At 35.2% G+C, this 27704-nt stretch overlaps 1 protein-coding gene across 1 annotated transcript in view; it reads left to right on the plus strand.

Annotated features, from left to right (window-relative positions):
* The first annotated feature begins 2912 nt into the window (after window positions 1-2912).
* LOC115451672 (homeobox protein goosecoid) overlaps window positions 2913-27704 on the plus strand; it is a 46031-nt gene continuing 21239 nt past the window's right edge. The window contains exons 1-2 of the mRNA XM_030180036.2: window positions 2913-3138; window positions 10848-11095. Coding sequence (XP_030035896.1) covers window positions 2913-3138; window positions 10848-11095 — 474 coding nt within the window. The remainder of the gene's footprint in view (window positions 3139-10847; window positions 11096-27704) is intronic.

Here is a 27704-nt window from a genome sequence, read left to right on the forward strand (position 1 = left end):
TGTAGATATCTCATTTGTCAGAAACTTGAGAAGACGAGTAGTACCTGTTTAATTAATTCAAAATTATAATACGTTATAAGTTTTATGTTAATTGGGTCATTCATAAAACTCGTAAATCTTAAAAACAGAATAAATATATTGTACCTAATTTTTAAAGGTATGTGTTATGTATTCGTATAATTGTAATCGATATAATCAGCGTCTTACGCAAATAAATAAATGCTAAAAGTTAATACGGTGTTTATTATGAAGTTAGGGCCACGCATCGTTGAGTGACCAATATTTGCCGGAATAGAACACCGTTAAGACGTTTCCGGCCTAGGAAAGTATTATATTAACTGTTCAAACATTGACTAGGAGATTTTATCGGGCCAGCTGGTCGACACGACTAATTACATCAATTACAGGTAAACAGAAGTAGGCTCGGGTTTCGTTGCGCGGTGCTCCCAGTTCCCACCTTTGTCAATATTTGCGAAGAGCCACGGACGGGCGACGCGCACGGCGCGGCGGAGCTCGGAGCGGCCGCTCTCCACCCCCGCACACGCATTCCAATTGATCATAATTACACTGCCCCTGCATTGTCAGCAGCTGTTTACTAACTATTTACCGCATTGATAACTTTATTTTTGTATACATACCTATCTATGTACGTATACAGGATCATTTTGACAATGCGTTACTAAATGAACCTATATAGGTTCAGTAAGTAGTAACTTATCTTATTTTAACAAATACAAATACTTTAAGACGCCATAAACGCATTAAGCTACAAAATAATAAAAAAAGAAAAGTAAAACTGGCGTTTTTGGTGAAAATATTCGTTTATTCGTGGATAATTTTCGGCAGAATGTTAGCAAAGGTAAAGACTACTATGTGGATTCATTTATTAATGTAATGTCAAAATGACCCTGTATCATATAATTTATAAGTTAATCCTGAAATCTATAGGAACCGTAGAATTCAAAGTTGTTATCATAATATAACTACCGATACGTGTGTTATTTTTTAAAATTATGTTGTAAAGGTATTAATTGTGGTTTTTACCAAAGAATATTTTAGTTAAAATAAAAATTAGATTAAAGTTAATCTTGTGGAATTCAGATAGAGCCATTCCAAATACTTAAAGTTCTTCCGTTTTCTATTTGATTCTTATCGTCCTCATATGTGTAAATGGACTTTTGTCAATCTGTGTGTGTTATTCGTGTGCGGGTGATTCGTATTGTTGTACGATCCTCATAAGCCGCAAAAAGGCAAAGACGTAGTGTAACGCCGTGGGCGCAACAATTGACAAAACAAGCTCCGGCTCTATTTGCTCGCTGTTAGGCTAGTTATCACTAATCCTTCGTGTCTCCACAATTGTCACAAAAAGGCTCTCGCGATAATATCAAACGCATAGCACACGATTCTTTTCATACAATTGAACGAGGATACGAGCAGGTCGCTCGTATGATGATGTGCCGCGCCTGCCGTAGTTACACTGTACCAACACCATTTTTTATTCTGAATCAGACAAAATAATATAATTTGTTAAGAAACAATTTATTATCAAACTAGTCCTTTTTAGTCAGATACTTATCTACTTATTTTCCCGGGTTTTGAAATGAAGTTTTTGTAAAACTTACTTTCCCGAGAATAAAAACGTGAATAGATGAAGTGAATTTTACATTACAATATATTAAAATTTTAATGTTTACTTTTTTTTACCTATTAGAATTCGGAAACTATCCGTTTATATAATTCTCAGTATTTAATTTTGAAAATCATATGACTGCACATTGCAACTAGTAGGTATAAATAGGCTTAGTTTATACATATGCAGTCGTGACATCGTGTCTTAATATATACAAAGGAAATGGATAAAAAATAATAGTAAACAAATCATAACTTTTAATTCTATATATTAACAAAAACAATAACACATTTTTATTTTATTTAATTTATTTTAATTTTATTTATTTCCAACAAAAACATAGTATGTAACAGATACCACTTACAATTTATATGCTCAGTTATAAAATGCACATATAACAAAAATATGTAGTAGTAGTTATATTGAACACTGGTTACGTAGATAAGATTTAACTTGTGTTATGGGTACCAAGGCCATTGCAAGTTTTGCACAGTGGGTTATATTGCATACAGATAGAACGTGGTCTGTGGTATGCTATTTACATTATATATGATTTACGTAATTAATATTAAATTAAATTGCCCACATACTTGTCTTATGTGTGTTTTTTAATCTGTTTCTTAGACGAATCATTATTAATACTAAGTTGTATACTGTGTATATAGAGCATTCAGTTTCATGGTGTGGTACATAACAACCTATGGATTTTATAATAGAAGATTACTTTTAGAGGGGGATACACATATTACTATTGTATTAACTGTTTGGGTGCATCGCATTGTCACAATCACTAAGCCAAGCGAAAGGCGGGGCCAGAGGTGGCACGCCCCTGGCTCACGCCTTCTTCACCCCACACACACGTTGCGGACCGCGCTCCGGTCGGCTCACAGCGGACGCGCAGCACCCGCAATACCCGCTCACCCGGTTTACAGCTGCTGGCTCATACTACGCGACGACTCCCTAAAACAATTTGCTCCTAATCGCATCACGCGCCTTACATTATCGTCTCGTTTCACAGTGTCACAACAATCATTTGTCGTGCCTTGTGCGGTTATAATTGATATACGTACATTTATAAACCGAAACAAACTAGATGATTATATAACGAGTTAAAAGTGATAATTGATGGTTAAAAAGAAAGACAGTGCGTTATGATGTTCGGTGTACCTGTGGAAGTCATAAAAACACGGTATTGTCCGTCGGTGTCGCGGTGAGGGTGCGTGGTGTAAGCGCAGCAGCCAGAGTGGCGACGCCGCAGGGCGCACACGGGTGCGGCGGCGGCATGGGAGGCGCCGGCGCGGGCACGGGCGCCGGCAGCGCTTGGGGTCGCGAGGCGCCCGCGCTGCTCAGCACGGCACTGCTGTTGGGTGGCGCGCTGCCGGAGCGCCCGCCAGCGCCGCTCTTCACCATTGATAGTATCCTGGCACCGCGCCCACAGCCACCGCTCCCGCCTTTGCAGTTACATCATTTGGCGAATACCCCATTCCACAGAGCTCACGACCTTTTTGGTACGTTTGTCACTCACAGAAAATATTTCCACGGTCAGTACCACACAGTATGGTAATATTTGGTATAAATAGATATGCTCTCCAATAGCTAGTTTTCTTTTCTCTACTATAATACATACTGGTTTAACATAAAAATGTGTAAATCGTTAGATAGATAATTTTTTTACAGCCTCCGTGCCATAACGATCCAAAAGTCGACTGCGAAATCACATGGCGTAGGTTCACACTCTATATTCTGGCAAAAAATTATACATTCAGGTACTTACCTATTCTGAGAAAGAAAATCTTTGCCCATGGCACCGTGCGACTGAAGTTCCTTATAAGTCCTTAATTCTGATATTGATATACAATTAAATAAACACAATAATCAATTATAAATTTCTATCTCGTTGTAATTAGATTCTTACCAAGAAAAGTAAATATTTATAAATCTTGAATCTTGGTAAGCTTGATCTGTCATTTCTCCAAAAGTATGCTTAGTATCGTTGGTGACTAGCCAGTCGCCACTCTTTAGTAAACAATTATGAGCACTACACCAACAATGGTTGATAGACATTGATATATGTAGTAGTTACAATTTCTAGTTCCCTAATGCGAATTCATTACAATTTTGATATCTATTTAATAGTCGACATTATCGAATTTAAAATTCCATCCACCGCTGGTGTGGTTTCAAAAAAACAAAATAATTTTAACAAAAAATTAAGCCGTCTTCAAAAACCACTCAAAACCAAAAAATAATTTCACATAACAGTTATATATTGGATACCAATTTTGGAGTCGGCACATAACATCACGCATTTATCCCCGAAGGGGTATGCAGAGGCGCAACTAGGGCACCCACTTTTCGCCAAGTATGTTCCGTCCCATGATGTGATAGGGGGCGAGCCTATCGCCATATCGGGCACAAATTCCAGACTCCGGGCTGATACTGAGCAGAAATAAACCAAATATAATTTTGCCCGACCCGGGATTCGAACCCAGGACCTCAGAGCGCTATTGTACCGGTCATGCAATACAACTATGCCATCGAGGCAGTATGGTATTACACTCCCTGCCCCGAAAAAGAGGAAAGAAAAAGATAAAACACCATACATGTGCTTGGTATTACACCTTTCACTGTGTATTTTTGTTAATAGTAAACGCAAACCTACTCCTTTTAATTGATTTAAAAGAATTTTAGCTCATAGATAGACTATGCAACAAATATAGCTTAACTAGCAATTTTCATTAGGCACCGACTCCAAAATTGGTATCCAATATATACCTGTTATGTGAAAATATTTTTTGGTTTAAAGTGGTTTTTGAAGGCGGTTTAATTTTTTGTTAAAATTATTTTTATTTTGTTGCTTTTTTGTGTACAAAAAAATAGACCGTCTCGATGGCGTAGTTGTGTTTCGCTCACGATACGACTATCGCGCTGAGGAGTTACACGTCTGAGTACCACTGAAAAGGGGAAAAGGTGTGATGCTATATATATGTATGTATTTAAGAAGTAAAGTCAACTAAACCCAACTCAAAAACACAACTGATATGTTTCACACACAGTACGACTATCGCGCTGAAATGTTACGCTTCTGCCTACCCCTGACACGGGGAAAAGGTGTTATGCTATATGTATAAATATGTGAGAGGTACACTCAACTAAACTCAATACAAAAACATAACTAAAAACGTTACAGGAAAGCTAAATTCGCGATTTCGTTTTCTTGGACGACATAATTATTCTAGTTTTTTTAGTTTTAAAACCAAACTACTGAATCGATGTTAAAAAGAAAAATATGGGACCAATCTGGAGAGATATTCTTTGGAATAAAAAAAGAATTTTCTTATTCGGTTCATAAATGAGCGAGTTCTGAGGTAACAAACATACAAAAAAAAACATTCACGTCGAATTGATAACCTCCTCCTTTTTTTGAAGTCAGTTAAAAAAAGTGCTTAGAATGACATTCATATTCAATTGCTAAAAAATACAGAAGATTGTGTTTTAAAAAGTATAGAACCAGTCAATTGTTAGTTGAACAAACTTTATTTGACAAAGTTTAAGTACTTACAAGTGTTGAATTTTACATATGATAAACCGAGATTTTAACTTCGTTCTCAAAATTCCGTCTCATTTTGTTGAAATAGTAACAAGCCGAATAGTTCTTTGTTTGTCTTAGTGTATCATTTAAAATCGTAAATTTTTAGGCATGAAATAAATATTTATACGTTTCAATTAAAAGTTCAATGCATATAAAAAGATAGACAGTGTACCGATTCTAATCGGCTTAATCCACCGGTGATCATCACATGAAACATAATTAGTTATAACCAAATTTTAATATTCAGAAATCTCAATCATTACGTCTGCTGTCGTGATTCTTGTCTTGAAACAGATTTTATTTACCTATTTTAATTATCACGAGGGTTTAAGTGAGGAATCGCTAATACTATCATACAATTCTTAATAATTAAACGGTTATATTATAATAATTATACGAATTTGAAGGGCCTCTACATTCGGAATCTAGAATAATGTTTTAATTTCTTTCTATAGCCTTTATTTACCTATAATTGGCTCAAAAATTTGAAACAATCACAAATGCATTATCTATACTTATAATAAATCTGTAGAGAGGTCAATTCTGTACATGAAATATATTTCAAAAATAACTATCAGGGGGTGATTAGGGATCGATACTGATGCCAAAAATGCAATTAGTAAAATTTTTGTCTGTCTGTCTGTCTGTCTGTCTGTCTGTCTGTCTGTCTGTATAACCGTTATAGAAACAAAAAACTACTCGACGGATTTTAACGAAACTTGGTACAATTATTTTTCATACTCCTGTGCTGGTTATAGTATACTTTTCATCACGCTACAATTAATAGGAGCAGAGCAGTGAAGGGAAATGTTGGGAAAACGGGAGAAGTTACTCCATTTTTTAAGCTTCCGTCGCGTGTGCAACCTTAATGGTTAAAGCTATATAGAAATCATGTATGACGGAAATGTTCTCCTTAAAATTATGTAAAAAATATCACACGACAGCATATGTCTATCTTTTATGGTTGACTCACAATGACACGTGTAACTCCCGATAGCTTAGCAGTTCGAAGCTTTCTCATTATATTTGTTTACTAATCTTAGGAACTATCGGTCCAAACTGAAAAATTCTTTTTGCGTTGGATAGCCCTTTATTTGTGGATTGCTATAGGCTATATATCATCACGCTATACCCAATAGGAGCAGAGCAGCAATGGCTAATCTCTGGAACTACCGGTCCAAACTGAAAAATTCTTTTTGCGTTGGATACCCCTTTGTTCGTGGAGTGCTCTAAGTTATATATCATCACGCTATGACCAATAGGAGCGGAGCAGTAATGGCTAATCTTAGGAACTACCAGTTTGAACTGAAAAATTCGTTTTGTGTTGGATAGCCCTTTATTTGTGGGGTGCTATAGGCTGTATATCATCACTCTACGACCAATAGGAGCGGAGCAGTAATGAAACATGTTACAAATACGGGGACAATTTATTCGTTTTGAGAGCTTCCGTTGCGTGCGCTGCGTAAACGGTTAAAGTTATGCAACAATGATGTATGTCGGGATTATTCCACTTAAAAAGTTCTAAAAAAATATATTATAAAACAAAGTCCCCCGCTGCATCCGTTTGCCTGAACGTCTTAAACTCAAAAACTACCAAACGTATTAAGATAAAATTTGGTATGGAGACAGTTTGAAACCCTGGGAAGAACATAGGCTCCCGGGAAACGACTACTTTTATAATGGAAAACTTTAGCCTGAAAAACTTTATAACGCGGGCGGAGCCGCGAGCAAAAGCTAGTATAAAATATTTCCCATGAAAAATGAAAACAAACTAAACACTTAGGTAATTAGTGATCAAAGTGACTCCGAACAACGACTTGACGTTTTTAAAAGTTTCGCGTATAAATATTATGTTAGCGTATTATAATTGAAGACTGGCAGATTTTTTAAAGAAAACTTACTTTGGTACCTGAGCGGTCCATCTGATGACAATCATACGCATCTTCATATATAAATTTAGTAGGTGTTACCTCCTGACTCTCAAACAAACGTTTTAATTCAAAAATAACAAATCGATTTGTTTGGTTTACTATTTGAGATATTCAACTTAGAAGTTAATCTTGATATGGTAAGATAGATGCTAAATATATTTATATGATTGACGTTCTAGTTACAATACAACGCAATATGTAGGTGTAATATTTATATTATATCAATTTGTGTATTTTCTTAATAATTTTGTTAATTTTAATTCAAAACACACCTATTTATTTGTTGTGACACTATTAGAATTATTAAGCTGCGTATTCTTAATTTTATATATATTTAGGTACATATATTAATACTTTTTTTTGTTATTTTTTTGACGTCTCCGAACCGCGAAGCTTTTAATAGATAAAATTTCAACGGGATTATAAAACGTATTGTGTTAACTTACATGTTGTTACAAGTTATTCGCTTTTGGAACGTAGAATCAATACCGGAGTCAATAACATTCACAAATATGAGACATATAGATTATATTTCATTACCTTACTTTCATTAACTAACTTTTCTAAACGATACCTAGTAACTGATATAGGTTGTGGATTGTTAGGTTTTCGGTTCGATTTAGGTCAGGTTATAAAATTATGCGAGTTTCTCGATTAGAAAAATATGTCTGAGTTGTTCAGTTGTATAATTTCTATTAGCCATTAGGTTTTCGACAAACTTTGACCATCATCATGGGGCGCATATAAGCTCCGCGATGTTAGAATGCACAATTTTTTTTTACTCCTTAATATGAACTTAAGTACCGGTATACATCATTCATATATGCTACTTTATCCTAAATAAATAAATACAGCGCTAGTATGTAAGGCTTTATTGGATTAAGCCACAAATTGATTTTGGCACGTACATAGTTTATAAACAAACTTTAAATACCTACCTATATTTGATTAAAAAATACTAGAATTAATATTTTTTTTTTATATAATATCTCTGTTAACCAACTTTATATGAGGAAACTTTGCTTACGGTTTCACACAAATATAAATCTTTCTTAAAATAAAAGTCCTATAGTTCATTTTTCTGAGATAACAAGTTAAGCTGCTATTAATCTAAAACTCGGTCTATCATTAACCCATATTTCATCCAAATCAACAGTTTTATGTGGCCACATCTAAAAACATCTATACAATACAGGGTAATGTTGATTGAGTATGAAGAAGTGAAACCACATACAGTACGGACCCACTTAATATGATCACCGTTATTATAATCGTCATCCTGTTGAATATACCATCTGTATGCGCGTATTATCTAAAAATTAGGCACCGCAAAACATTTTAAGCCAGACGAATTATTTTTAAATTGCTGCCACATAAATTCTATCTCTTCATGGGAGAAATTTGCCATAATAGGAGAGCAAGTAAAGAGACACAAACTGTCTCGGTGTGTGCAAATTCCAATGGGTTTGAAAAGTTACATTTGATAGTGATTATTAATGCGAAATATTTAAATTGCTTAAAAAACCTAAGGTAGCTCACATGTACCATACGACTGGTAAACGACTGGTTAAAAACTTTAGATTATTATTGGCTTTAAGTAATTTATGTATAAATAATATTGTTATGGTAAAAAGCGGCGATAGTCTAGTTGGTTGAGGAACGGACTCCCGAGGCGAATATCCGCGGGTTCAAAACCCAGGGGCACACACCTCAAACTTTTCTAAAAAATTATATTATGTGTATTCTTTGTGAATTATCGATTTTTTTAACGGTGAAAGAAGACATCGTCAGGAAACCTGCATACCTAAGAAGTTCTCTATACGAATTTCGAGGGTTTGTAAAGTCTACCAATCAATCAGTCAAAAGTTATGGTGTGACGTTATTATTTACTAATAGATACCTATCTAAGTTAATACCTACACAACATTTGTGAATAACATTTTCCACATTACCCGCTCAAGATGCATTTTGGTTGGATTCCTGCAAAATCGTATTAAACGAGTTTTACTTAATTTTTCTTAGCTTTGCATTAGCCAAAAACTATCTATAAATACGGATTTTATCGCGGTTGTTTATATTCGGAAGAAAATCATAATATAAACATCACGATAAAATCCGCAAAATGATTTTTATTGAGGTCTAATATTTGCGTAAACATATAAATCATTTCAATTAACAAATCTCATTTTTACTTTTTTGATAATTTTGCAATTTTGTATGAATATGGCGTGTACAATGTACATCTACGATTGAGCAATATCTTGAAGTATTATTTTCAACAAGAAAGTATGTTTCATTTAGTAATGTAATGTTAAATTATCCCTGTATCTACATGGACATTCTCACAAATTTTCATATTGATAATATTAGACGTAAGTAGAAATAAATAACGCCCCTCTTATTATGTAAAAAAACTAAAAATGTAATCAAAAAAAGTTAAACATCATTGTATTTGAAACATTATATAACAAACTACACAAATTTCTTACTTTTTAAAAAAGTTAGGTTAACTTTAACATTTGCATGATCCGGTTCAATAAGTTCGGTATTCATATATTTCAGTACTTATATTACATAGTAAAGAAAACTTACCATATTCGTTTTTTACACAACATGTTCATAAAACATTGCATCCACACATTTTTATCATAAAAAATAACTGCGTCTGTTTAACAGGGTAAGTGTATGTTCAATTCAAAATCGATAAAGCTTAGTGGGGAGGTCGCGTTGCAGAGAGTGGCGTGTAGAAAGCCGTTGATAGCGTCTTCTTAGCAACGTGCCTCGGGCCTCAAAAGCTTTTATATTCCTTTAAGAAATAATACAATGTAATTCCTCTCCGGCTTTCTCGGAAGTATGCAAAAATATTCAATTTTTATTTGTAGCGTTAATATTTTTAACGGTTCGGTTGCAACGTCTAGGGAGCTCAGGGGTCTTAAGCTTGGATATTTACGCACCGGCGGCTTTGCTGCATATTAATACTTATATATGTTGACATCTTTCGATTTTTCATTTTGAATGCCTTATATTCTTTTTAACCTAACAAATAAGTGAATAATTAACCCATTACGTAAAACAAAAATTTTACAGCTATTATTGTGTATATTCTAATTACCTATTATAATTGCCTAAATTATTTGACAAAGATTTCGTTACAATTTCCGGCTGTGATCTCAGTTTAGCTACGTTTGCAACAAGTTTTACGCAGTCTCACGGCTCATGCTTTATAAGGATTTCCAGAATTCTCATATCATCTTTGCGTTAATGTTTCAACTCTACACTTAGTTTCGTAGAAAATTTAATGAGAATATTCTTTTCTACGTTTGTTTGCTCCCGATTTGAATATACACATAAAAACTAGATCTTTTATTTAAATATATTTATTTCAAGATATTAGTAATAAGAAATACCAAGTTAAAATATAAGTTGACATAATATACCTGTCAGTTAAAATATCGCAACGGACCTGGAAATGGAAACGGAATAGGATGTTGGAAAATAAAGGAAAGTTCTCTGAGTAGAAGGAAGATAAATTTGAGGCGATCCCGGGCTCGTAGGTCTCAGTGAGACTATAGTAATAGACGTGCACTTTGTGCCTCGATCCGCGAAAAATGTTCCACTACGCTTGAGCTCGAGTGAACTTGAATAAATGACTATATCGTTAGAGTTTAAGAAATCGATAAATTGATTTTTACAGGTGTAACGGGAGTCGGTAGTGGAGTAGGGGGGGTTGGTGGCTACGCGGGCCTATACGGCGGGTATGCAGCGGCAGCACTGGCTGGTCTCGCCGGCCCCCCGCCTAAGCGTAAGCGTCGGCACCGGACGATATTTACCGAAGAACAGCTCGAACAACTAGAAAGCACCTTTGATAAGACGCACTACCCTGACGTGGTGCTGAGGGAACAACTAGCACTGAGGGTCGACTTGAAGGAAGAAAGAGTAGAGGTATGTAGATAATCATGAATTGTGTTTCACAAATTTTTTTTTTCGGTTACGATATGCCATCGAAATATTTATTTTCGCTGGCGGTGGCATATTAGTATCCGCCCGAATAGCGTCTACCGTACATGTGATCTAAAGACCGCCTTCGTAACTCGTAAGTGTGTTGAATTCCTGATTCAACCTGTGATTACCAATTTCAAAGAGGGGGACAAAATTCGGCTGGCGAGGCAAAATCAACTTTGGACATTCACACCATCGACACTCTGTCTGGACCTCACTAGGATTGAAGATCAGGATCTGGGATCAGGTGCAGTTGGTTCATTGCTTCCTATAAAAAAAGGTTACATATTTACTGAAAGACCACTGCCATTACTGAATACGTAATCCAAGGTTGCATCTTATTTATAATAGCGATACTTAGCTACTGGGAGTTTCTTTTGTATAAAAAATTTATAGTATTTAACAAATGAAATTTGCCCGAGTTATAAACCAACATAATGATAAATTATTTGATGGTATTAAATAATGCTAGAAACAGAGGATATTATTTTATTATTTATTGTCTTTTTGAAACGATGACAGTGTGACGTTTGAGTACTTATAAGACTGTTAAAGCGGGATATAACCAAAAAAATTCAACTGAATTATAGGTAAAGGAAATGTAAAGAATCTAATAAGTAATTACAACTTTTGTCGTGTTTCTAAAAGAAAAATTATTTTCCAATCATAAATATGTATATTAAATATTTAATGCAAGTACGTTACGGACAGATTAAGCTTCTATTTTAGTTACCAGATTCCTGGAATTTTTTAAATGTTTATGTAGGTCGGTATGTTTTAATAGCATTAAAACGAAAAATCTTTCAAAAGGTTCATAACAAATCTCCTTAATACTTAATACGCGCAGTAAAGAAAATACAATGCTTTTTCTTTGTTGTATATGGTTTCTTTGTTTCTTTATAAAAATTGTTGTATAAACTGTAAAGAAATAGAGTCAAAAATTTTTTAACACATAAGTCAACTCGTTCAAGTCGAATATGTTTTAGAATCGTACTCTGTGCTACTTTTGAATTTAACTATAACGAGCCGACTCGAACAGAATAGTCTAATTATGTAGGTATCTGAAGTGAACTAGCTACCAACTTTTATGCTTCGCTTCGTGCGAATTGATTGATGCTCGTAAGAAAATGACAGAGCGTAGTTAAATAATTAATATTAAATATACCATTAGTGAAAAATCCACCATTGTGGTAGTTTTTGACTATACGTTTTATAGGGTCAACAAATGTAGATCATTAAGGCAGGCAACCGTATCAAGACGTGTACTCTTTATAGTTTGACTACATTGTGTTCATTTTCATGATTAGGGCACGCACTTTGCCGCCGAAGGCTAAAAATCCCCCTCGATCTCTATTATCCATTCAAATATCACTAAAATATAAATAAATGCGTTGGTATTGTCATTCCGTACAGAAACAATCATAATAAATGTCACTGATTTGTTATTGATAGGTATATAATATATATCTTGTTACTTAAACTTACTTTGACTTCAAAATTATACTATGTTATGTAACAATTAATCAATTGAAACACTACAGTGCCGAATACTTAGTAATAGAATATAGTAGATTAATGCAAGACAGACATGCATTGACTATGTTATAATATTCAGAATCATGTCTGTCCGTGTGTTGATTAACATGGTATAACGTTTAAAGTGGCGAGGCCTTATATATCAACAACGATGACGCGACTTTTTTCTATTTGGCCAGAAGTTTGCTATGTGGGTGGCCGCTACAAAAGCTACGCCACGTGTCCGCAGTTTATTAGCTGTTTGCGTTGTATAATTTTATTTTATTCAAGGCTTATTATAATGCTTGTCAATAAAATTAAAAACAATTACAAATAATAATATAAAAGAGATACTAAAAACTTAATTCGCTGTTGGTTAAATGCTGTTTTAGGTACTGCTAACAATAAAAATATATTATTAGGAAGTGCATTTTTAATAAATTTACAGATCTAATAATGACAAAGTACATTTATAGTTTATTACTAAAAGAAGAAGAAATTTCATTTAGAGCATTAAGTTATGACGTGTTATGTTATAGTCTAAATAAATTGTTTCTTTGAGGTAAAAATGTCTAGAGACGACATAATCACAGCTTTACGTTATTCAAGTCTTATTTTAAGATAAGATAATAAATTATGAAAGCAATAGACCATCCCTACATTATTTCAAGTGTAAAGTAAGAAAGACTACACTTTTCCGATTTTAAAACCTTGTGTTTACAATAGTCATACCGATTTGCGCAGTCCGGTGGCGGATAAGTATGTGGGTAAACATAGTTTGGGCCAGTGACCACCTTCCGTGCTCGTCTGGGTGGCGCACCGTCAAGTGGTCGGCACACACTCCAACTTCCAACACCGGTAGCCCACAAACATATCTCGAATCACTTTCAACATCCCAAATTCTATCAAGAGTGTCCACACCTTATTTTCTTTTAGTGCAAAGTTGCTTTTACCGATAGTTATGGCCGCAACATGAGGTATGGTATTTCAGTAGAAGCGTGTCTACGTTCAATTTGATATGGATAATATGTGTTGCGCACAATGTTGCAACAAGTTTATACATAATAATTTAATAGCGTAAACGCCGGTTAATGGTATCTCTAGTTTGTAATTTGTATGTGACGGTTCACGCCAATAAGGATTTAAAAACGTAGGGGAGACCTAGGAGGGTTGTGACAGAGGAGAGTTGTGACAAAGACGATTTCTCAGAACCTCCGACCGTTAGGGAACTGGCTAAAGCGCACGATTGCTTCTTTAGAGAAACGCTACTCGATACTGTAAGCGCCAGTGGCGCACGGCCAGCGGTTTCGTAAGTACGACGTCTGCATGGAAAAAAACTGAAAAGTAAGTTTTATATCAAAATTTTGATTGTATTTATATCGATACATATTATGTTCTGGTGGATTTGCAGTTTTTCTTATATTTTGCGGTTTATGAAGTTTCTAAGCATGGCACTGTATTTTTGTGTTTGGATCTTGTTTCGAAATTAAGCAATATTATTTTGACCAGGTCACGATTTCTGGCACCTAGGAAAGTTGTGACAGCGTGTCACAACTCTCCTAGGCTAAGTTCATTTTCTGATTACCTTGTTTTACATGCTTTTTGCAATGTTTGTTTTCTATTTATATGTATAAATTCGTTTGTTTTAATTAATTCTTACACCCTACTTTGACTATAAAATATGCGATACTTAAAATTCGTCTTTAAAATGATTTTTTGATAGGAACTGGTTTGGGTATGCGGTTTAATGTTGAATGCTGAATTATCTATTTTTGTTTTAGAATGCCGTATATTTACACGCAAAGACTGATATGGGCCTCGCTAGTGTCAATATTTATGAATTGGCCTTTGAAGAAGTTGCTAATAAGAGGTCAAAGTCTTCCAAATGCCGCATCCTCTTACAATCTCAACTACATGTCTTTACATAGGTTTATTAAGAAGAAAAAGGCTTTTCAAGATAATGCAACTGATGTGGCTCCGTCTATGAGTTATATCAGTCATACGTTATTTACAGAAGACGGAGAAAATATATTATGCGATTATTTATTGACATGTGCAGCATCCAATAATGGGCTAAAAGAAACGGGAAGTATTTAAGTATTTTGCCTTTATGTTGGCACAAAATGAGAAGGCAGTAGAAGTGTAGCTCAGTGCCAGATCAAATGCAAAGTGGGTCCAGTGTCTGAAATGCAGAGGCTGGTCTCACGAAGATTGCACTGGGGGCGAGCTGCGATGTCTGTCATTTATTTATTTTTGCTTATCAGACTAGATTAATATTTTTGACTGAATTTAAAACGACTGATCTCATAAATATGTTATAAATACTTACAAAAGATTTAATGCTTGTTATGTTAATGTTTCATGTTGTTCTTATAATTCTGTCAAAAAATAAGTAAAGTATTTTTATGAAAAAAAAATGTTTATTTTGTTTATAATACATACAGGGTCATTTTGCCATTGCGAATGAAACCACATACTCGTCTTCATCTTTGCTGACATTGTGCCAAAAATCACACATTAATAACTAATATTTTCACGAGTAATCCTGGTTTTAGTTATCTGATTATTTGATCATTTTGTACTTTAATGCGAATATGGCGTGTATGGGGTGTATTTCTGGCTGGAAGTATGATGTTGCCGCTGCGACGAATTCTCTTAGAGTAGTAGTAGTAGCTTTAGGACGTGTAAAAATTGGAATTGCTTTTTTATTAATATTTATTTTGTTCGAAACTTATACTTTTTATTTTACATCTACGGCTCAAGTAACTTACTGTAAAGTGTTATTTCCAAGTAGATGAGTATGTGGTTTCATTTAGTAAAGCGTTGTCAAAATGACCCTGTATGTAAATCTACTTGTCTATCAAATATAATCCAGAAACACAGCTGTCACAACTTACCTTTGCACCTGTCACAACTTACCTCGGTATTAGGAGAGTTGTGACAAAGGGAGTAGTTTCAGTTTTCATGGATTTTCTCAGAAATCATATACCTTTTATTTACTTTAATGACTGTTTTAAAAACGGTAAGGACTGAGCTATGATGAGGCATACAGTTCATAATCGTGGTATATTTCTTTCTTGAGATATGTTCATTTAAGTAAAAATTGTCACAACCTTCCTAGGTCTCCCCTACGCATAAACGACTACTGAAGATGGTAAAGCAACTATCAGTTTTAATTATGTAGTAGGTATCACAACAACAAATGACTGTATCGCGCCTAAAGAAAATATTATTATTATATTATTAACATCCATAAATCCATTCTTGGCACTGGTAATCCAAATTCATTCTTGGCATTCTTGGCCCGACTCTTTTTATCATCTACATTAACGATTTATTAGAATTACCTGAATTAAATTGTAAGATTTTTTGTTATGCAGATGTTACTGCTTTGATTTTCCACGATTCTTCTTGGAACAGAGTTGTTGATAATGCTAAATCTACGATGGAAACAGTCTTCCATTGGCTACAACAAAACTTATTAACATTGAACTTAAAGAAATCTAAAGCTATCGCTTTTTACAAAACCCTCTGTCTTGCCTTCCTTAAGAGTTCACACTCGTGGTGTTGATGATTCTGTGTGTAACTGTGAAAGTATCATCTATGTACACTGACAACATTTTATATCTAGGAGTTGTAATCGATAAAAACTTATGTTTTAAAAAGCATCTTGCATTTCTTAGTTGCGGAGTTAGAAAATCCATTTATGTTATTAAAGCCCTACGACACCTTCCTAGAGACATTCTGTTGATGATATACAAGGCAGTCTCTGCTGTACTACTGCATTCTTGCGTAGGGTGGAGCGATCAAAAGTAAATTCATGGAACTCGAGAGAGCTCAGCGATCTGTTTTAAAGGCGATGTTGCGGAAACCTTTCAGATTCTCTACAGACGAACTTTATTCCGAGTGTAAAGTACTGCGTGTTTAAGCTTCGGTTTAATCTAATAGTTTTATGTGTAAAATAATAAATAATTTTAGGAGATACAATCATGACATAGATTTTATTAAAGAAGATGACAATCATTTTTTATATTCCATTTTTATATAATAATATATTTCGTAATTCGATGACAAGCACCCAGTACGTCAGTTTCGATTTAAAAAGTTTTTATTCATATTATGGCTGCAACATGCCCCAGCCGTTGAAAGCTTGCTTTCAACCCGAAGTTTCTTTAGAGGAGGGGACAAATCTTCGAGACAGCTCTTCTTATTACACTACCTGCAGTCCGTATGTCAGCCACCCTGCAGATATTATCAGTACCAGGGTGTAGTGCTATGATTCGGCCCATCTTCCATTTAATTGGTGGTAAATTGTCGTCCTTGATGATGACAAGGGCGTCGATTTATAAATGATAATCTTTGCCACTCTGCCATTTGACTCTTTTCTGAAGTTCTGAAATGTACTCTTTTGGCTCCATCTCACCCAGAAATGTTGCCTGAGTTGCTCGATCCTTTGATGCCGAGTCAGGTGGTCATAAGAGCAGTCCCGCAAGTTTTGAACAGGTGGTGAAGTAACTGGTCTTCCGATTAAAAAATGACCTGGAGTCAGCGGCAGCAAATCTTCAGCGTCTGATGACAGCGGAGTGAGCGGTTGAGAATTTAAAATTGCCTCTATTTGGATTAAGGTGGAGTTTAGCTCCTCATAAGTTAAGTGACAATTGCCCAGCACTCAACTAAATGATGTTTAGTGGATTTAACACCCGCCTCCCAAAGACCACCAAAATGTGGGGCGTAGGCAGGAATAAAGTGGAAATTGATTCCATCATGAGCCGCATCTTCAGCTAAGGAGTTACAATTGCGCTTAAGGAATGTAGAGGATCATTATAGGCTCCTACAAATGATGTCCCATTGTTTGAATAAATATGAAGAGGCTTTCCTCTTCGGGACATAAACCTACGCAAAGCCTGTAAGTAGTTGCTGCTCGTCAAATCGCCCACTAATTCTAAATGTATGGCTTTAGTCGTAAAGCACACAAAAATTACAATGTAAACTTTCATTAGTTTACATCCACGACCTTGACGATTAACCGATGTTATGGGACCCGCGTAGTCAACGCCTACACTTTGAAAAGGAAAGTCAGCTGGTGACAATCTGTTTGATGGCAAATTGCCCATTTGTGTTTGAACAACTTGTCCCTTAAAACGTTGACAGCGAACGCACTGACGATAGCATAATCTGGCTAAGTTGCGACCACCCAAAGGCCAGTAAGTTTCTCTTATTGTAGCCAATAATAATTGGGGACCTGCATGCATTAATTTTCGATGCTCATATTTAAATAAAAGTTTTGTAAAATGATGAGTGGACTGTAATAAAATTGGATGTTTTTCTCAAAAGAATATTCTGAATGATGCAATCTACCTCCTAAACGGATGATTTTATTTTCATCCAGAAAACATTAAACTTAAGAAGTCGATTTTTATGAGGTAATTTCTGATTATTTAATAATAAATCATATTCATAAAATGATTCCTTTTGTGATTGAATAATAATTAAATTGAGTGAATCCTGCAGTTCGTGAGCGGATAAATATTCACTATTAATTGCCCTTACACCTTTTAATGAATCGAAACATAAAACAAACCGCTCGTTGTAACCTTATAAAATTTGAAAAACGCTCAAAATTAATCAAACCATTGTCAAAATGTTTGTCGTTATAAATGTTATGAAAACAAACATGTGTTTTGAGTTCAGGTAAAGCGTGTAAAGTTTCTTCAATGAAAGGCCATGACATGCTATCTTTTCGTAAGAAAGAAGGACCATACCACCACAAATCCAATGAGTGCATAGTGGAAGCTTCAACCCCTCGTGAGATGAAATCCGCAGGATTATCATGTGTAGAGACATGTCTCCACGTACACAAACTAGTTGTATCTAAAATTTCTGAGATGTGGTTACAAACAAAAGTATTTAATTTTATAGGAAGCATTTTTAGCCAACCTAATACTACCATGGAATCGGTCCAAAAAACTACATTCGAGGCTTGAGTTCGAAGTGACATAGTAACTTTTTTATATAAACGAGCGCCAATCACGGCAGCGCAAAGCTCTAGCCTCGGTATAGTCAGACATTTGATCGGACTAACGCGACTCTTGGCCATTAAAAGACGGACATCGACTTCACCTTTCGCATTGATACTACGCACATATAAACAAGCACCATAAGCGCGTTCTGACGCATCGGTGAAAATATGAAATTCCATGTGCTTATACGCATCAATAACAACACGGCGAGAGATCGTCAAATCATTAAGTGCTGGTAAGGCTTTGATCAATGACGTCCAAGCGGCAATGACCTCAGTGGACAACCGTTCATCCCATGTAAGTTTTTCAAGCCATAGCTTTTGAAGTAACATTTTCATACGAATGACACAAGGCGATAATAAACCTAAAGGATCAAATATTCGCGCAATAACTGATAAAATGTCACGTTTTGTATTTTCGACCTTCTCAGGGACGTTAATAGGAAAGCATAACGTATCTGTTTGCGTTTGCCAGCTAAGCCCTAAAGTCTTATTTATCATGTCACCCTCTATATTTAGACTAGGGAGTGACTGGCCAGACTGGGTCGAAACTAAGGCAGGTTCGTTAGACTTCCACTTCCTTAACGGCATGCAAGCGGAAGCAAGAGCATCAGTTACCTGATCACGCAACATATAAGCTTCATCAAGTTGATCTGCACCGGTCAAAAGGTCATCGACATAAAAATCATGTTGAATGATTTCTGCAACCCGCGGATCTTTACATTCAAGCCCAACTTGTTTGAGGCATCTTGTTGCGAGAAATGGAGCACTCGCCGTACCATATGTTACGGTATTTAAATTGTAAACCTTGAAAGGACTAGCTTCATCATCGCGCCAAATTATTTTTAACAGATGCCTATCTAATGGATGTATTGACATTTGTCTATACATCTTTTCTACGTCTGCCGAAAGTACATATTTGTACATCCTAAATCTGAGAAGTATCGATGTTAAATCGTCTTGAACGGTAGGCCCGACCATCTGTATTTGGTTTAAAGAAATCCCTGATGTGGTAGGAGCACTAGCGTTAAATACTACACGTAGTTTAGTGGTAGTACTACTTTCTCGTAGTACGCCATGATGCGGTATAAAATATGATACGTTATCTTCTTTAACTTGACACTCTGACATATGTCCTAAAGAAATATACTCTGACATAAAGTCTTTGTACATTTTGTCGAGTGATGGATTTTTCCTATTTCTACGCTCTATGGCTAAAAAGCATCGTTTTGCACGATGAAATGAATCACCTAAAGTATCAGAAGATTCTTTCAGCGGAATTCTAACGCAGAACCGACCGTTTTCTAAACGTGTCGTATTCTTAACAAAATGTTCTTCACAAAGTGCTTCTTCAGCTGAATAAGTGGATGACTCATGATGGCTTATTTCTTCTATTTGCCAAAACCGCGTTAACTGAGTTTGTAAGTCATCTAATGGTGAAGATTTGTCATTAGCAATGGTTACAAAATTACATTTGACAGGTTGATTAAACTTATTAGCTAAACCGGTATTAATTGGGCCACTGACTACCCAACCAAGTCTAGTTTCAAATAAAATAGGCTGGTGATTCCCTAATACGATTCTTTCTGATCCTAGTAAATTCCAGAATACATCAGCTCCTAATATCATGTCTATCGGTGCTGGAGTGTGATAATACGGATCAGCTAAAGGTATATCTGTTGGTATATTTAAATGCATCTGCCTATGAGGCACATTATCGGTAATTGTCGGCAAAACCAAACATAATAAATTATCACAATAAGATTCGCATAGTGACTTAATACGAACACGACACATTTTCTCTACTTGTGACAGTAAATTATTAATGCCTTGTATAGATTTATTAGTATATTTAGATGGTATATTTAATTGCTTAAACAGTTTTTCTGACATTATACACGACGAACTGCCTGAGTCAAGAAGAGCACGTGCAATGTGTTCTTTATTATTATTATCGTAACATCTGATTAAAGCAGTCGACAGAAGAATGTCGGGCAAGTTGCTTGTATGCGAATGTGCAGTAAGATTTGCCGACAGTGCAACTGAGTGAGCGTTAGGGGTGACAGCACAGTCCTCGGCGCCCGCGGATGGGGACACTTCGGATCGTTCACTACCAATCGAGCGATGCTTTGATTTATTGTTAATATGTTTTGACTTATAATTCGTGTTATGAATCAGCGTATGATGTTTATAATTGCAAACTTTACACCCTGATCGTTTGCAATTTTTTAGGATAGTGCCCGCGATGAAAACAGTTATAACAAACTTTATATTTAGGCAAAACTGACATTCTCTCGTCAATGCTCAATGCTAGAAATTGTGGACAAGTACTAAGGTAATGATCTCCATTACATTCCGGACAAAGAAAACTATGAGAAGATGAGTTAATATTATCGCTCAAAGACACCATAGACTTAAGTTTCGCATTATGCTTTGTCGGAATGTCAGGTGTTTTTAGTTTTAGAAAGCTGAGCGCGTTCTAATGTCTCAATAAAGTCTGCACGTTCTTGCATAAACTCCATAAACTGCTTAAAAAGAATGGACTTAGATTTGTCAAGTCGCTTTTTATACACTTCCCACTCACGAAATGTCCTTGCATCTAATTTGTGACTAAATAAATGAATTAACAATGTGTCCCAGCTATTAACAGGTTCGCCTAATTTCTCACAAGCTCGAATATGTTTATTAATTTGGTCTATCATAGATTTCAAATTGTTTGATGACTCTTTCATTAGTGGATCGAGGTCAAAATTGCCGAAACATGGTTTTGAAGCAACAAACGTTTGTTGTCAAACCTACCACATAAAAGATCCCACGCCAGTGAGTAATTTTCAGCACTAAAATCCACTGATTGGATAACATCAGCAGCTGACCCCTCCAATGATGTCTTTAAATAATGAAATTTATTAATTTCGTCGATGTCGTCATCTTTGTGGATTAAACTAATGAAAGTATCCCGAAATGCGAGCCAATTTTCATATGAACCTGAAAATATTGGTAAATTGATAGTGGGCAATTGGGCGACCTTACGCTTTGAACTACTGTTTGTTGTTTTGAAATCATCTTCATCCGCTTTCGTAACAGTTAGCCTATTCTTTGCCTGGGCAAATCGTGCATAGTATTCCGATTCAAAAGCAGATCTTTCAATTAATTCTTCATCTAAGTTATCAGATAAACATTCAAGCTGAGTTTGAATATCATTAAATTGGTCAAACAATTCTCCTAACCTATCGACGCGCAATTGTAACTCCAATACCTGGTCGGGGTTCAGTTCCGAATCCGTCAACTGGGATAAGTAGGTCGCAAAATTGTTAATCGAGCTTTACAGCTGCCTCGTTTCCGCCGAAGAACTTTAATGTCGGTCATTTTAGGAGACGAGTGCTGCAGTCCTGCAACTTTACATAAGTAAATTATAATTAAAACACATAAAACTATAGTTAGTAATTACAATATTATGGTGGTAAGTAACAACTCTTGAAATAACACTAACCTTTTACAATGTTAACAATAATAGGTCAGCTTACCATTACCTCAGTACATATTAATCGAGAGTGCTGGGTAAAAATAATTAATAAAATAGCGTTACTCCACCGTCCAATATTATATTATTCTGATTCCTTATTTATCCGGCTCGACATGGACCATGTTTAAGCTTCGGTTTAATCTAATAGTTTTATGTGTAAAATAATAAATAATTTTAGGAGATACAATCATGACATAGATTTTATTAAAGAAGATGACAATCATTTTTTATATTCCATTTTTATATAATAATATATTTCGTAATTCGATGACAAGCAGCCAGTACGTCAGTTTCGATTTAAAAAGTTTTTATTCATATTATGGCTGCAACACTGCGAGTACGCCAAAATTTACATACTCAAAGCTGTTATTGCTTCACACAAGAGAGCAATTAACTCTGAGGGTTTTGAACACCTGTGTCAGCGCCGTATTTATCGTATTCCAACTGCTACGATACACACTACTTTCATCAAACGACTCCCTTCCTTTTTGCTGCTTCACATCTACAAAGAGGTATGTCACCGAATACCTAACATTAAGCTGCTGCTGTTGAGTAAGTTAAAATCTAAATCAACTAAGCGGCTTCCGGCACTGTCATACCTAGATACCGAAGAATTATTAATTATTTTGAGTGACTAACATTCACGCGCACGCACACACACGCGCTCACACAAACACACACAATGGTTCTTAATGTCTAATCCTGTCACTATTTTTTCTACATTCGTATTGATCTCAACAGTTTTGGTTATGTAATTAATTTTAAGTAAGAGTTTATAGTCATATTATATTTTTCTAGATGTTAACAAAAAATAGCACACTCGTGCTGTTTTACTTTAGTAGTTCATTCTTATAGAGAATTTTTGTAGTTGTTATTATTCTTATTCTTATTTGTTTTCTTTTTTTATAACTTTGAGACTTCGAACTAGAGTCTGACAAATTTAATTATTGTTACTGGTTTGTAAAGGTAAATAAATAAATAAATATACTGATAAACGAATACTATTAGTGAATGACAACTAATTGCTCATATTGAATAACACAGTCTGGCCAACGCGTGAAACCCATATGGATGTTTGTGTCCCGTAGACTTTGGGGTTGATATCGCTTGTTGAGAAATCAATAATCCAATGTCCATAAAAGAAACAAATATAAAATGAAAGAGATTTTAGATTATATAAATCCTCAGTAGAAACATCGGTAGTGTTCATTAATTTTTGTTATCGGACCTTGCAGTCAACACGTGGGGAAACGGATACTGGAATCCCCCGGCTTGGCGACTGCAGGGCCCTGGAGAAAAGCGAACAAGAATTTGCCTTTGACGGTTAGGTTGTTACACGGGTAACGTTGTAATTACATACATAGTATCATACTTTTTCCATTTTTAGCAGCAGGCAGAGGTGTGCGTGAGGTGCATGTATATAGGTGGTCATAGATAATATTTCACTGAAATCATGTGTCGTTTCAACGAGAAAAAAAAATACACTTTCTAAGAATTTATACAGAACATGAAGATATTCATTCTATGTAATAATAAAATTATTTTGATACAAAATTTGTTGAGCATTTCGTTGTGTAACTCCATGGTAATTTATTGACACTCCGAACCAATGACGTTTTACTAATAGACTATCAAAATTGCACGTAAAAACAGTGCACTATTTACTATATTCACATGCCTTTACAGCTCTAGCAGCTCGCATTGATACGGCCCGAGCGTCGACCGCCGTCGCCATGTCAGTCGAATAAAATGCATCTATTAGTTAAAAATAAATGAAATATTGTATACTTATTACTAACGTATGAAATGAAACGTTTTTTCATTCACACTTGGAGTATAAGTAATTTGTAGATCGTCTAAGAATTAGTTGAAAACAACACGATTTTACTCACGTATAAAAAGTAGTCGGAATCGCCGACCAGTCCAGTCTAAGAATATTATTTATAAAGGAAGGCATTTTATTTATAAAAATACAAAAAGTTAGTAACGCGACTAGCCGCTACAGTGGTTGGAGATTGACTAAGAGAATGTCGGGCAATTACCTTGCCTACGTCTTGCCATTATTGAGCTCGGAAAACGAATCTATGTAATAAAAACACCTTAAGTCGGAACCACAATTATATAAATTACATAAGTGTTAGGGGAAACATACATTTGTAAGATTTACTTACATCTTAAGACACTCACGTAAGTTGTATGTATGCCGTTGTAATTCCCAAGAAACAAATAGTTATGTTTTTGTAACAAGTTAACGAAGATGTTTACATTATTTAATTGTTTGTAAGTAACTTACTTATTTAGGGAAAATATTCAAACGTAACGTCTAAAATTTAATAAATGAGATAATATATAATTAGATTATTTAATTACTAGTAAACTTTAATTAATTATAGTTTGTGATACTTGTCTAGGCTGTGCTAGTACAGTGATAGGCGCTTAATACTTATTTAAGATGTGCTCATCCTTGTGTTAAAGTTATGGAACTGTAAAAATATTTAGGCCGCAAAAATATATAATATAACTTAAAATAAAATCTTTATTTATTTTAATTTATTTAATTACATTTAGAAAAATCCAAATGAATTATTTACACATAATATTAAATCTAATAACAAAATACCATCTTCTTCTCAGTCGTACACTCCTGGCAGAGTGGTCGTGGTTATGGATTGTCTGATAAATTGATTGCGACTTTAGCGAGTCTCCTCCATCTCTCTCTGTTCATGGCACTGCGTGTACATTCAGTAAGGGAACACCTTGCAACCGATTTAATAACGTCTGTCCATTTGGTGGGTATTCGGCCGCGAGGACGTTTGCCTTCTACTCTTCCTAGTATCAACAATCGTTCCAAGGAGCTTTCATTACGGATGACATGACCAAAGAACTTGAGGATTCGCATTTGCACAATCGACGTAAGTCTTTGTTTGATGTGAAGCTCTTTCAGGATAGAAGCGTTAGTACGATGAGCAGTCCATTTAACTCTAAGCAAGCGTCTCCAGCACCACATCTCAAGGGCGTCAATCTTTTTACGATATTTTTGGTGGATCGTCCATGTTTCAGCTCCATACAGGAAAATCGGAAATACCATCTGCATACATTTATAACATTAGACACAAGAAGCTTTTAATACATGACGTTTTAGTTTATGTTTATAATTATAATACTTCACGTTATCTTCTAAATATATCATTATTGCTATAAATTCTATAGTATAGGTTAAACTTTAGAATTTACTAACATATGCCTGCGGCTTCACAAAAGTGATTTATTTTTTCGGGACAAAAAGAAGTCAAAGGCATTCAAGAGTAAAATCTGTAGTAGCGCATTCATATAAACAAATGAACCAATTCTTCAGCTTTATAAATTAAGTATATAAGAATTACTATATTAAGTACTAGCTTCCGCTCGCAGCTTCGCCCGCGTGGATTTCGGACTTCAAAAATGGAGCCGGTCGCGAACGTTCGAGAATGTTCGTTTTACGAAGCTACTCGCTAGGTGATTCGCTAGCCTCTAGGTGCCAAGCAAGCCGTCTGCCTGTGCGTTCGCGACCTTATATATATACAAAAATAATCCTTATAGCATGATTCAGTATTCACGCATGATGGCTTATTATTAGCGTATTTCATGTATAACTTTGGTGTTTCTATACCGATTTCTATGATTCTTTTTATGGAATATTTAATAATGTTAACTTTTTTAATTAGGGATGACTGAGAGTGTTATAAACATAAGAGTAGGCAAATATAATGAGAAAGCTTCGAACTGCTAAGCTATCGGGAATTACACGTGTTATTGTGAGTCAACCATAAAAGATAGACATATGCTGTCGTGGGATATTTTTACATAATTTTAAGGAGAACATTTCCGTCATACATGATTTCTGTGTAGCTTTAACCATTAAGGTTGCACACGCGACGGAAGCTTAAAAATTGAGTAACTTCTCCCGTTTTCCCAACATTTCCCTTCACTGCTCTGCTCCTATTAATTGTAGCGTGATGAAAAGTATACTATAACCAGCACAGGAGTATGACAAATAATTGTACCAAATTTCGTTAAAATCCGTCGGGTAGTTTTTGTTTCTATAACGGTTATACAGACAGACAGACAAAAATTTTACTAATTGCATTTTTGGCATCAGTATCGATCCCTAATCACCCCCTGATAGTTATTTTGGAAATATATTTCATGTACAGAATTGACCTCTCTACAGATTTATTATAAGTATAGATAGATGAAAAATCAAGAAAACTGTAATAGGTGAAGGTGATGTAGTTCTATGTAAACAAATTTTAATTTGAGCATAGCTACAATAGGAATGAAGCCGTTCTAGATGAGTTTAGAGATAAATGTAATAAAGTCAATTTAATCAACTTGTACGGCTTGCGTACACGACAGCGAGCAGTGGTCGATATATAAAATTTGATTTAGTGTAAACTTTTTATTAAGGAATCCATAGTAAATCAGGGTAAATTTTCAACAGAACAGAATTTTACCTAAGGGCAAATAACAAGGGACGCAGTTCGCTGTAGAGACGGGTGCGAGCACCGCGAAAATTAATCTGAGTTAATTAAATTTTATTTATTTATGCTGGGCCGTTTCGCGGGCGAGGGAACGATAAAAGCACAACAATGCGGCTAATGAGGGTCACTTTTACGGCTTTCTCACGGATAACGGAGTTTTTTCAGATTTGTGTAACTTACTGTATAGGTAATCAAACAGTTAAGTACTCTTTGTGCGAAGCCCTTGTACTGATCGACAGCATTAAACTTTAGTTTAATTAACCAATATTTTTATAACATGTTTTGAGATCCTACGCTTGTGTGTCTAATAATTATTAAAAATAATTTCGTTAAAACATTTTAACACGCCTTTAGGATATTTAATGTGTTATTTACTTAACTAATATAATTTCTCAGTTATTTTATTGTTGAATAATCTATATATATAAAAATGAATTGCTGTTCGTTAGTCTCGCTAAAACTCGAGAACGGCTGAACGGATTTATCTTATCTTGGTCTTGAATTATTCGTGGAGGTCTAGGGAAGATTTAAAAGGTGAGAAAAATTCGAATAATTGCCGGGAAAATCCTCAAAACAGCATTTTTCTATTTCCCATACAAACGTTTTCTAAATAAAATGGAGAGTCAATTTGTAATTTATTGCCGCTGCATAAAGTTCAAATTCGCGTGCGCGTTGGAGGATCTAATATCGCGTTCTGAAACTCAACAAAAGTGAAAGTGAATCGCGAACGCGACAAAATTGCATAGTCTCAAAATACATAGTACATAAATAGTGGTCGGCTTCGAGAAACTCAATTTTAGCTAACTTCAGTTGTTAATATAATATATAACTCAAAGGTGACTGACAGTGATATATCAAGGAACAGCCCAAACCATTGGACGGATCGGGCTAAGACTTTACATGCATAAAGCTACTATGACGTAGGCATCCCCTAAGAAAGGATTTTGATAAATTCTACCCTTAAGGGGATAAAAT

This window comes from Manduca sexta, chromosome 24, assembly GCF_014839805.1.
Source record: "Manduca sexta isolate Smith_Timp_Sample1 chromosome 24, JHU_Msex_v1.0, whole genome shotgun sequence".
Lineage (NCBI taxonomy): Eukaryota > Metazoa > Arthropoda > Insecta > Lepidoptera > Sphingidae > Manduca > Manduca sexta.